The sequence below is a fragment of the Propithecus coquereli genome, unplaced genomic scaffold (genome assembly GCF_000956105.1).
Source record: "Propithecus coquereli isolate 6110/MARCELLA unplaced genomic scaffold, Pcoq_1.0 Scaffold602, whole genome shotgun sequence".
Taxonomy (NCBI): domain Eukaryota; kingdom Metazoa; phylum Chordata; class Mammalia; order Primates; family Indriidae; genus Propithecus; species Propithecus coquereli.
The window spans coordinates 341,432-354,298 of record NW_012151975.1 but is presented as its reverse complement, the minus strand read 5'-3'; the positions used below and the strand labels follow the sequence as shown (position 1 = coordinate 354,298).

The 12,867-nt window shown below is 45.0% G+C and overlaps 1 protein-coding gene across 6 annotated transcripts in view; it reads left to right on the top strand.

Annotated features, from left to right (window-relative positions):
* The window catches only part of FAM120B (family with sequence similarity 120B), a 123,892-nt gene that overhangs the window by 34,058 nt on the left and 76,967 nt on the right, over positions 1-12,867 (top strand). For all 6 annotated transcript variants that reach the window (XM_012659317.1, XM_012659320.1, XM_012659318.1 and 3 more), the window contains 2 exons: positions 3,347-3,519; positions 7,993-8,085. In XM_012659317.1, coding sequence (XP_012514771.1) covers positions 3,347-3,519; positions 7,993-8,085 — 266 coding nt within the window. The remainder of the gene's footprint in view (positions 1-3,346; positions 3,520-7,992; positions 8,086-12,867) is intronic.

The following is a 12,867-nucleotide window of genomic DNA, read 5'->3' as shown; positions in this document are numbered from 1 at the left end:
CTCAGCATCCAAACATACCTAAACATAGAAAAAGTGTAGTAAAAATGTGGTATCGTAATCTTGTCATTAACCACGTCATTATGTAGCACATGACTGTACTTGATTCTACTAAATATATTTCGTGAATCTTCATTTTTTTGTATTGAACTTTTATGTGTGAGCAGTGAAACACCAAGGTAAACCTTTCCCTGCCCATCTCTGTGTGCTCTGAGCTGTGTTCATAAATATTTTGTAGCATTAAAAAGTAGGCCTCATGTTTGTTTCCTGGGGTAAAAAAAAATAGAACTAGAAGCTATATTTCAAAATACGGTTATATCTGGGTGGTGGGATTATAGATTATTTTCTTAATTATCCCTTTCTATTTTTAAAAAATGTTTGTAATCTCTGGCTTTTATAGGCAGGAAGAAAATGTTTTCCAGAAACTTCACTGTATTTTTAACAACTGTGATAATGGAAGATCTATTATTTACCTTAGATCAGAAGTTGGCAGGCTTTCTTTGTAGTGTAGCATAGTAAATATTTGAGGCTTTTCAGGCCACGTGGTCTGTTACTTAACTCTGCCACTAAGCGCAGGAGGAGCGTGATCAACATGTAAACGAACGAGCATGGCAGTTTTCCAATAGAACTTTATTGATGGACACTGAAATTGGAATTTCATATGATGTTCTTATATCATGAAATATTATTTTTCTTTGGATTTTTTTCAACTATTTAAAAATGTGAAAACCATTCTTGGGTCACAGGCTGTATAAAAACAAGCAGGGGTCAGGTTTGGCCCCAAGGCTGCAGGCCCTTGCCTTTGCATTTCTAAGAAGTAATTGCTGACACATTTGAATTTCTTAACATCTTGATGTAAAAGTACCAGTGCCATAGATTTTTTTTTGTATTTTTTAAAGAGTATTTTCTTTCTCTCAAGAGAAAAATGATTTTCTTCCTCCAAAATAAATAATGAAAAAGCTTTTTAGGTGGAGGGAACACTTCAGTCATTTCAGAAATGCAAGTGCCTGTTGAGTTGTTCCACTTCTGATGGTGGGAAGCACACCACTGAGAACAGTAAGGGATGTTGTGGAAAAATAAGAAAGAAAAGAATTTCCTTTTTTGAGTCATTTGATTCTGATATCTTTTGGTTGGAGGGTTTGTTTCCTTCGTTAAGCATGCGGAACATTTCAGTCCCGTCCAGCTCTGCGCTTTGGGATATGTTTCACAGCTATGTCGGCCTAACAGAAAACCACGGCTGCTGACAGTAACAGCAGGTGTGTTACCAATCATGGATTAATGTGTCTGACCTTAGGGGGGCACCATTCTGCATGTCAGAAAGTGGGAGTAGAATTGCCCCCAGTCTGCAGTTCTGTGTCTTCATCCAGACTCATCCATGGTGGTTGTGGTTTAAGGATTAGGTTGGTGCAAAAGTAATTGCGGTTTTGGCATTGTTGACATCTGCCCTTTGACACTGGAATATGTTCTTAAATAAATGTGGTTATGTCATACATCATTTTAATGCACATTTCTTGCTTTATATTTTTTTGCTAATGACTTGGTACTTGCTCTTTATGTGTATTTTAGACTATGGAAATCATGTTAGACAGAAAGCAAATTTGAGCGATTTTCTTATTTGAGTTCCAAATGGGTTGGAAAGCAGTGGAGACAACTCGCAACATCAACAACGCGTTTGGCCCAGGAACTGCTAACAAACGTACAGTGCAGTGGGGGTTCAAGAAGTTTTGCAAAGGAGACCAGCCTTGAAGACGAGGAGCGCAGTGGCATCGGAAGTTGACAACGACCAGTTGAGAGCAGTCATCGAAGCTGATCCTCTTGCAACCACACGAGAAGTTGCCAAAGAACCCAACACCGACCATTCTACAATCAGATTGTTCAGCATTTGAAGCGAATTGGAAAAGTGAAAAAGCTCGGTAAGTGGGTGCCTCATGAGCTGACCGAAAATCAAAACAATTGTTGTTTTGATGTGTTGTCCTCTCTTATTGTACGCAACAACGAACCATTTCTCAATCGGATTGTGACGTGTGATTAAAAAGTGGATTGTCTACGACAGCTGGCGACAACCAGCTCAGGGGTTGGACAGAGAAGGAGCTCCAAAGCACTTCCCAAAGCCAAACTTGCACAAAGAAAAGGTCGTGGTCACTGTTCAGTGATCTGATGCCAGTTTGATCCACTGCAGCTTTGTGAATCCTGGTGAAACCATTACAACCGAAAAGTGTGCTCAGCAAATCCATGAGATGCACCGAAAACTGCAATGCCTGCAGCCGGCATTGGTCAATAGAAAGGGCCCTATTTTTCTCTAGACAATGCCTGACTGCACGTCGCACAACCAACGCTTCAAAAGTTCAACGAATTGAGCTATGAAGTTTTGCCTCATCCACCACATTCACCTGACCTTTGGCCAACCGACTACCACTTCTTCAGGCATCTCGATAACTTTTTGCAGGGAAAACGCTTCCACAACCAGCAGGATGCAGAAAACGCTTTCCAAGAGTTCATCAAATCCCAAAGCACAAATTTTTACGCCTCAGGAATAAACAAACTTATTTCTCGTTGGCAAAATGTGTTGATTGTAATGATTCCTGTTCTGATTAATAAGGATGTGTTCAAGCCTGGTTATAATAACACTGCAATTACTTTTGCACCAACCTAATAAATAAGAGATTTTTTCTTTTGATTTTAAGAATTTAAGTGTATACATACATATATATAAAGTATAGAAATGAAACACTAAATATTACATTTTAGGAATCTCTGTTTATTTAATAGTTTGGGGGAAGTGCATTATAAAGCGCGGGGTCCATAGATGACCTGCATCCAAGTCTTCTTCATTAAAATGTAGATTTCCGGGCACCCATACCTGTCAAATCAGAACTTCTACGTATAGATCCCAGGAAAATGCATTTTTTACAATCTCTGCAGCTGATTCTTCTGCATGTGAAAGTTTGAAAACCATTAGTGTAGGAGCGTAAGAGAGCAAACTAAAGGGGCAGGTCAACAGTGCGTGCGCGTCATGGCCGTGGCACTTCTGCGTTACAACCCGGGTCGGCGCTTTCCAGGTGTGTTCTGAAAAGCACCTTAGCAACAGCGAGTGCAGCCTGAGTGGGAACAAAAGCCCCTGGTTTCCCTCAAAACTTAGCCATTATAAAAAGGAGGAGGGTTTTCGATTTTTTTTTTAAATTAGGAAACTAATCGTATTTACTTTCCAGCTCCTTCAAGCTTTGAAGTCTCAAGTATATCAGGAAGGGGAGAGATTTGTTTCCTTTTATTTTATTTCTAGAAGAAGCATATTATAACTTGCTGCTGCAAAGAATGATGCTACATGGACTTTTTTTTTTTTTTTAACTAGGGGGAACGCCTAGTTTGAAAATGTTGTGGCTGAACCAGGAGCCAGAAGTGCAGGCCCGGCGCTTGGACACACTCCTGGCCTGTTTCAACCTGTCCTCCTCCAGAGAAGAGCTGCAGGCTGTGGAGAGCCCATTTGCAGCTCTGTGCTGCCTCCTCATCTACCTGTTTGTCCAGGTAACTCGAGTGCTGAGAGGCCGTGCTGTGGGGTATGGCCTTGGGCTGGTCCTGGGTCATCCTTCTCCGGCGTCTGTTCCATAGAACGCTGTTAGTCCTTTGAGATGCTCTAAATATAAAAAGAAGGTTCCGTGGTGAAATGCCCTTGAGAAACCCTGTCTACTCTGTCAGACTTACGATTGTGGTACACAGGAGTAGTAGAGGCTTAGGAAATCTTTCAGGCGAAGGAACCTGCTTTAGCTTTGATTAAACTTCCTCAAGCTAATGAGGTCCCGTGGTGCAGCCCCATCCTGTGTGGTGGTTGGGGTGGTGGTTCTGTTGCTGGGTGTGCTGCGATGCTGGGAGGGACCTGCCGGGAGGCCTGGCCTCCCCTTAGTTGCTCTGCCCCTCTGGGCAGATTGTTCCAGCTTCCTGAGTCGTGTTCATCCGTCAGGGGCTCATTGAGCGCTTGGCCTCATCTCCTACCTGAAAACGAGAGGATGATAACAGCCTTCTGGGGTTATTGCACAGCCACATTCTGGAAAACACGGAGGTGATTTTTGCAGAAGGGCCCAGTAAAATGTCTGCTGGTGTTGTCATCATCATCGTCTGTGTCCTCCCAGCATGCTGGACTAGCACACCTCAGACTACTGCTGCACATTAGAAATCGGGGCACCTGAGCCTTCATCTTAGTGTCACTCAACAGGTCAGGCTGTTTCTTTTTCATTAGTTTTACAGTTCGTTTATATATGAAAATCAGTCCAATTAAAAGATTCCCCTTTTTAATAGTTTTGTTCCTTTGCGATAATGTTTGGACACCTTAGTGACCCTTTGTCTCCCAGCCCCTTTCTCCAGATACCTCCTCCCATCCTCCCTCCCCAGCTCTGCGATTTAGGGTGACTTTTGTCTCACTGTTGACAAGGCATCTGCTTCTGCCCATGGAGACTTTCTCGTAAACTCTCTGACCCCCCTCAGATTGTCCTGTCAGCTCCCCATCCCCCTCTGTGCTGGGTCTGCTTCAGCGTAACCACTAGCATCACTGCCTGGAATAGGAAGTTCTGTGAATCTGTTCTTCACACCTGAACTACTCTGCGCATCATTGATTGTCTTTAGGAACTTTCTCTTATGGTAGAGTGACACCCCAGGGAACCCTGCTCTGACTTCTCCTTTCTGAATGTCCTCTTGGCTTTGCACATTCTCTAGTTTGCTCTTCATTTTGCATTCTGTAAAACTGTGGTTAAATGGCTCTTAGAGATTTTATTGCTTCATTATTGGTTTCACATAACACCAGTATAAACTTTAGTTTTTGCATTACTGTTTTGAGTAGAATACTTTGTACAAGACTTAGTAAAGTATAAATTAATATCGGATGGCAGGAATTATTTAATATTTGAATGCACAAACATATTTCTTTTGATATTACTTACTAAATATGCGTGCATGTGTTGTCAGTTAATATTTTCTGTCCATTGTTTAGTAATATCCAGGTGTCTCTGAAGCTGAGCCATGGTGGGAAGTGGTGGGTAGCCAATAACTGAGTTTTCTCACCCACAAAAATAAGTGTGCTTTGTTCTCGCTGCTGTGTGTGCACAGCTATGGGATGCCGTGGGGTCAGCGTGCCCGGGACCCGCATGCAGAAGTGCTTTTCCAGCGGTGTCGACTACAGTTCAGCGAAGCTCTGCTCCCTGTCAGCTGTACGTTGCCCGTCCTCGTAAAAATCCACTTCAGGCAGAAAAAGTTCGAAGTCCTAGAATAGTAGCTTTACATCCCTGTTTCTATACACCTGAAGCAAGACAAACCTCAGGAGGAAAATTTCCACTTTACCTTTTCTCTGTTAATAGTAACCTTTTAAATAAAATCTCTTCAGTGTAAGTCAGCATGAGTAGACTCAGTGACATGGCTTTAAAGGAGATGTTAAAATTGGAACTTTTTAAAATGAGAAAACAGCAAATTGACAAATCAGTGGTAACCATTAAATTAAGAAGGTACTGTATTATCATTCACAGGGATAATTACTCTCAATGAGGCTAAAAAGATAAATTTATAAAAACATTGTAATTTTATATAGTTAAGCCTAACTTAGATGTTTTGAACTGCAATATGGAATAAAAAAAATTGATGCTGTTCAGCATCCACGAACCACAGAGAAACTATTAATAAATACAGTTGCCCCTTGGTGAGTGTACTGAAATCTGTGCATACTCAAGTCCTGCAGTTGGCCCTGCAGAATCCGTGTGTTTGAAAGTCAGTACTCTCTGTACAAAAGGTTTTGCATCCCCATGAATACCGCATTTCCCATCCTACTTTGGTTGAAAAAAGTCTGCATATAAATGGACCCGCCTCGTTCAAACCCGTGTTGTTCAGGGATCACCGTGTATTCTCATTCGGCCCGACCTTCATGTTTACAGCAACACAAGATTTTATTAAAGATTTATCTGAGAAAATCCTCTGGAAGCATAAGTTCACATCATAGAAAAGGTACCTATTTTATATCATTTATAGTAGAACAAATACTTTATAATAGTGCGCTCCTTATAATGTATACTATTAAATGATATCCGTTATGTGAAATTCTAAAAAGTTAGATATTACTAAGTGTCTTAGGCGACCTCTGATATGTTTTAGTTTTGCCAATTACAAAAATGGTGGTAGAGTGTTAAATTGTTTAACTGTACAAACATGATGTATAAAATAGTTATTCTTTTCTTAGAGGTTGGTATTTTAAGACCACCATTCTTCCACAGTTGCTAAGGCAGGACGTAGAATTACATACCAGCAACCTCAGTCTGCACAGTGAGGGAGCTTGTGGATTTCAGAAAACACATGCTATGCTTGGTCTTCTAAGATTCGGATCTGTTTTCTTGGTCAGGGGTATTATGCATTTGCAGATTTTTCCCCCCAAAATAATTAGCATTGTATAAAGTCATTTACACAAAGGGTGACACCCACTTAGGAATAAAAGTGGAGTAGCATATGACAGAGTCAGTAGGACAGTCAGCAGGTCTCAGCAGTCGTCGTCTCCAGGCAGGGCGCGTGTCCAGGGCGTGAGCAGGAGTCCCTGTGAATGGTCTTTGTGATGTATGATGGGGTCATTGTTACTGGAAGTGGGCACATTAGCCATTTTTATTGTCCCGAAAGAGTCAGTGAAATTATGACCGGTGAGATTGTTGTTTTCCTGTTTCCTTTCCCCGAGCCTTTCCTCGCCCCGGGACATGCTGTATGGGAACAGGCTCCCACAGTCCTGTGACGGTGGTGGGGTTGGGTGGAATTAGTCAGTGGGTGCCGTGCTGCTGTTACCTGGCAGGGGCAGGCTTAGCTGCCGAGCGAGCAAGTCTCGGCCTCACGGTGGAGTGAGGCAGAGGTGGCAGTGGATGCCGTCTGCTGTCAGGTGTCCAGTCACTCTCGTGGTCCCTCCTCGTGTCCACCGTTGCCTTGAGACCCAGCCATTCTCCCTTTTTCTTTTCTCTGGTTTCTCATGCGCTCTTGTTAGATCTGTGGGTCCCACAGTGGGCAGGGGCTTCTCTGTGGGTTTCAGTGTACTTTAATCTGGGATCTGAGGACACGGGTTTCAGCCGGGGGGAGGGAGACAGGTGTTGACCCCCCCCCCGAGCCTGGCTGCAGGTGCTCCCTGTCCAGACACCCCTGAACTGTCCACTCTGCGCTTGCTGCCAAAAGTGATGGCCTGTGTTCCCCTCAGACTTGGACTTGGGTGGCACCTCCTGATCCTTCCCAAGTATTCCAGAGATTTCTGCTTTGGTGGAGAGTACCTTTACTAGAAGTCAGATTCCCCGGTTCAGCTTGGCCTGTGAGTTGTGTGCACGGCCAAGGATGCCGTGGAGAGAGTGTCACAACCGGGGGCCGAGGACAGGGAGGGAAGAGCCTGTGCTTTTCTCACCACATGTTCCCTGCTGCCCCATGTGTGTCTGTGCACGTGTGTGCATATATGTACTTGTGTGTACACCTGTGTGTGCACTTGTGTGCCTGTTCGTGTCTGTGTGTGCTCATGAGCCTGCGTGCCTTTGTATGCACATGTGCGCCAGTGTATGCCTTTATGTGTGCCTGTGTGTGCAAATGTATGCCTCTGTGTGCCTGTGTACGCACATGCATGTGTGCCTCTGTGCCTGTATATGTGCCTGTGCGTGCAGGTGTGTGCCTATGTATGCCTGTGTGCACATGTATGTACCTGTGTGTGTCTGTGCGCGTGTGTGCCTGTCTCTGTGTGTACCTGTGTATACACATGTGCACAAGTGTGTGCCTGTGTATGCACCTATGTGGACATCTGTACCTGTGTAAGCATATGTGCACCAGTGTGTGACCTCTATGTGCCTGTGTATGCACATGTGTGCCAGTGTGTGTACCTCTGCATGCCTGTGTGCACATGTGTACCTGTGTGTGTGCGTGACATGCGTCCATGTTTATCAGCTGGGATCGGTTTGTGAGAAGTGTAGGATGTCCTCCTGTCACCTAACGCTGGCCTTCCTCTGTCCCTTGCAGGTAGACACCCTTTGCCTGGAGGATTTGCATGCGTTCATTGCCCAGGCCCTGTGCCTCCAAGGAAAATCAACTGCACAGCTGATAAACTTACAGGTACAGAGATGACCAGTCAGTTGTCACAGCCCTGAAGACAAGGGGCAGTGACCAGAGGGTCAGCGTTCCTTCACACCTCTTCTTTCCATCACTGTTGACGTTTCACAGAGAAGATGGGATGGCATTTTAGCTGGTGGTCTTTTCACGAGGCGGCAGCTGTCATGTCTCTTAGGCAGCTCGAGGGCAAGCACCAGGGTCAGACACTGACAAGTGCTGCCTCAGCTCCAGGTGGAGAAGCCCACAGTTCGCAGTGCTGTCTCCCTCCATGGTCTCACAATTTGGGGAGAGTTGTTTATTTGATCCTGTGTAACAGGGGTCCCCAACCTATGGTGAGTTGTGTAATTATTTCATTGCATATCACAGTGTAATAATAATAGAAGTAAAGTGCACAATGAATGTGATGCGCTTGAATCATCCTGAAACCACCTTACCCACCCCTGGTCCGTGGAAAGGTTGTCTTCCATGAAAACAGTCCCTGGAGCCAAAAAGCTTGGGGACCACTGCTTTATAAGCCTTGCTAAATTCTGGGGTCAGTGTGCATACTGCCCGCCTGGTCTGTCCCCAGGCCTCGCCTCCCAGCTTACCCTGGGGACCCTTGAGGGCCCTGCGCACCTTCCCACACCCTTTCCTGGTGCTGCGTGTGCAGCCAGGGTTCAGTGAAGGAGGGTTATATAGAGGGGAAGGTGCACCCCAGCCAGGAGACCCGCATCCTCCATTGTTCTTATTCAGGCACTGCCATCCAGGAGTGTTTGTTCCTTTAGTCTCACCAGATGGCCCCCTCCCGGCTAAGCTCTGTGACTCTGCTCTGGGGGCTGCAGCCTGTGAGATCTGGAGTTGGGTGTTTCCTGTTGGAAAATCCCAAGGTCCGGTCTGCTGTGGATGGACTCTTAAGGCTTTGCTTTACAAATGCTATTTGATAATGGTAATTTTTTTAGTTTTATCCGTAGCTTCTATGTAATTGAATTTGTTATTTGTCTTCCTAGTGAAAAAAACTAATAAATTTCATTTGTAAGTGACTTTCTACTCTAACCTCATAAATCTCGCATTGTAGGTTTAATTCATAACTAATTCTCACAGCAGTCCAAGTAGATGAACAATGCCAAATCTTTTTCTTTTGTATTAGAAATTTCATCACATCATTGTTAAAAAGCTATTTTTAAAAGTGATCTTTTTTTTTAACCTCCATTAGGCAAAACAGAATCTCAAAAAGTTGATTCTGAGTTATCAGCAGGTCAATATTAATCCTCATTCTGAACTGGCGCCCCACTGCCAACTGTCCTTCTGGGCCCTGGTAGGACCCACCATCAGCTGTGGCTCCCTGGCATAGCTGAGCAGCTTCCGTTACAGCTGAGGACCCCCGCCTGCTCTCCTCTTCCCTGTCGGTAGAATTCAGCCAGCAGACAGGTGGAAGGGGTCTTTGAGCTCCTTTGCTGGGGCAGTGTGGACAGCAAACAGTGGGGTTTGGGGGTTAGGGTCTGCCCTGACCTGCTGGGTAATCTCGAACAGCTTATTAAGAACATCCAGCAAGTAACTGAACTTCTCTGAGCCTCAGGTTCCACTCAGCTGTAAAATTTGCCATGTGGTTTTTCTTTTGTGTTCTGCACGTGACCCCCACTCCACGCCCTGTGACTTGCCATGCTTGCCTCCTCGTTACTGGCAGAGCAGAAGCAGAGCTCCTGCCACTCTGCCATCTCCTGAGAGGTAAGAGCAGGGAAAAGGACACCGTGGAAGCCCTCTCTGACATGCACACCACCATGCAGAGGCTGCTTCTCCCTGGCCATCCACTCGCCAGCTCAGTACACAGCCATCAGAGATTTTTCCAGACCTCTAATTTTTCCCATTAAGAATGGGGCTTGTGCCAGCTGTCACTGATCGTGGGTTCCTTCTGAGAGCCGACTGGGCAGCTGTGCTGTCAGTGAAGCCTGAGGTCATGTGGGAAGGTGCTTCAGCAAGGACGGAGTTTTCGTAACAAGCTACAGACAGCCCAGGACTGTCTTCATATTCTAGGCAGGGACGGCTCATGGCTTCACAGTGCTTCTGGGCTCCTGTCTCAGTCCGTTTTGTGTTGCTATAAAGGAATACTCAAGGCTGGGTAATTTATAAAGAAAAGAGGTTTATCTGGCTCATGGTTCTGCAGGCTGTATGAGAAGTGTGGTACCAGCATCTGCTTCTGGTGCGGGCCTCGGGGAGCTTCCAATCAAGGCAGACGGGGAAGGGGGCAGGCGTGTCAATGATGAGAGCAGGAGGAAGAGAGGGAGGAACGGGTACTGGGCTCCTTTAAATAGCCAGCTGTCTGTCAGGGAACTAGCAGAGCAAGAACTCAGTCATGACCTTGGAGAGGGACCCAGACACCTCCCACCTCCTGTATTGGAGACCTAATTTCAGTATGAGATTGGAGGGGACAGGAACACAAACTTCAGCTCTGTTTTGTGAAAGGGGATGGGGTAGGGGAGGGAGTCTGGTCAGGGTGCAACCTCCCTGCAGCTCTGATTCTGCTCTGTGCTGAGGTGCAGGTAGTTCACCGTGGCCTGTCTTGAAAGGAAGCTGGTAGAGCCACTTGGGTGCATCCCCTCTCCTGTCCGCTGCAGGGGGCGTGGCCCCTGTCACGGGTCACCGTTACTTGCAGGGAATTTTAAGAACTAACTTTGCTGAACATTATTTTTATTAGTCTTGTAGCTCAAATATAGCTTTAAAACTCTATATATTTACATATTAGTAAAAACTCTGGAGATTGGATTATATGTGTAAAGGTATATATTACATATTTATATATACATACGTTGATTTACATACATAGAAACCTGCTATATTGAAATCAGGGAATATAAGAACCCTTAATCTGCAATAATTATATAAAGCCAAGAAAAAAGAAGGAAAGCAGTATTACTTCCAGTTTAAGAAAACCAAAACATGGCTTTCTTTCACAGCGAGCAAAGGGCCTTGGTGCGGCGGCGGCAGCGAGGACAGGCCTGGGCGCGGAGGGGGCACGGGCCCTGTTCCAGCCGCCGCGTGTCCTCTCCGAGTGCACGTCGTATGTCGGCCAGTCTTCCTGCTTGCGTCTGTAACTGTCAGTGTGAGCTTCCGTCTTGCAGTTCTAGAGCATGTAGCTGTTTATTGTGCTGTAAATAGGACCTGAGATCCTTAATATGTATTTGGAAAACCCACGTGAAACTGTCCACGTAGGTGTAGATGTGTGTGGGATTTAAGTAGAATGTCTTTATAGTAAGGAGGTAAAGTAAACCAGGCAACAGACTGAGTTGTATAACCGAGGGATAACCTGTGAAGTCTCCCTCTTTAAGCAGCTGTGAGGGGAGGTTGAAGTCACGTGTTCGGACCATTCCAGAAGTTTGCCCTGGCGGAGGAGTAACCACGACTTTGGCACCCTCACTGGTCTCTGTGGACACTCAGGGTCACGGGTCGTTCCCTACTTCCAGCTGTTCCACAGCTCGTGCCCATGGGGTGGGGTGCAGGACCTGGCCGGAGCCAGAGTTCTGTCTGCACTCGGTGGCTGCTCGCTCCAGCACACCACGTTGTCCACCAAAGTGAAGAGGCAGCAGTCTCAATCAGCGGAGGTTTATTAAGCCAAGATTTTGAGGACACGCCTGGGAAAAACAGGAACAGATAAGCTGCGGCTGTTTTTCCAAAGGGAAAGTTGGTACCTTCAGCAGTTTAGAGGCCTGCGTTGGGGAGGGGATGGCGAGGTAGTAGTTACCTTCTCCTGAGGCCAAAGAAATGTACATTTTACATGAAATAAGAGAGTGAAGGAAGCATCAGGGCAGGTGGAAGAATGTCTGATTCTGTCTCGTCTCCAGTCCTGTCACCTGGAGATAAAATTGTAGTTTATTATTAGTGTGGAATTGAACAGGCTTTAGTTTTAGGTGCTGGACTCAGGTACAATGTGGGTGCCTTTGCTCATGGGAGGTCAGCAGGGACTTCCCTTAATCAACGATCTGTGGGGCTGGCTCTTCACAGGGGCCTGAGGCTTCTACCTTCTCTTTTGCATGAGGAGTTGGGGGTGTGGCCCTGAGACTTTCATTTTTTTACACTCCCCCCTGTTCTTCAAAATCTTCTGGAGAAAGCCTCCTAGAAGATACAAGTTCAGATTGCATTTTTTTTTTTTTTTAAATCAAATCCCACATGACTGGGAAGGTTCATTTTTAGGAGATCATGTCCCTCAGAAGAGAAAAAATTAAGCCAAGTAGGACTAGTGTCAAAAAATTATAGGTAAATAAAACTTAAAAACTAGTTCACTATATTCTTTTGAAACATAATTTTCTCTCTCTAGTTTCTCATTTTTGTAGAGACAAACATACATAGTAAGACCATTTGCAAAAGAAATTTTAGTCTCACTGTCTGATTATTTGAATAAAGTGCAGTAAGAATAATCATTCACCATGTAGGCTTTTTTTTTTAAATTGGCTTTGGTGGAACCTTTTTTTTAAAAAAAAAAAAAAGGAATTTCAGATTGCTTAAAGGTCTCTTGAGCCAAGCCAAGGTTTAACTGCCTGTAGATACCTGTGTGAATTGGGTAAAGTCCTCTTTTTTTGAGATCCCAAAGTAACTTGAGGTTCTTGGACCTGTCAGAAAGTGACATTCCTTACTTACTACAGATCAGGCAATGTTATAGATGAGGCATCAGCTTGAAATTTTTTTTCCCGAAGGGCTTTTTATTGGCCTTATAAAGTCAACCTAATTCCTCAAAGCAATCTGTGCCTATTTGAAAATATGCCATTCCAGTCAAAGCCTTGGTAAAATAACCAGCATCTCTAATTCTGTCCTGTT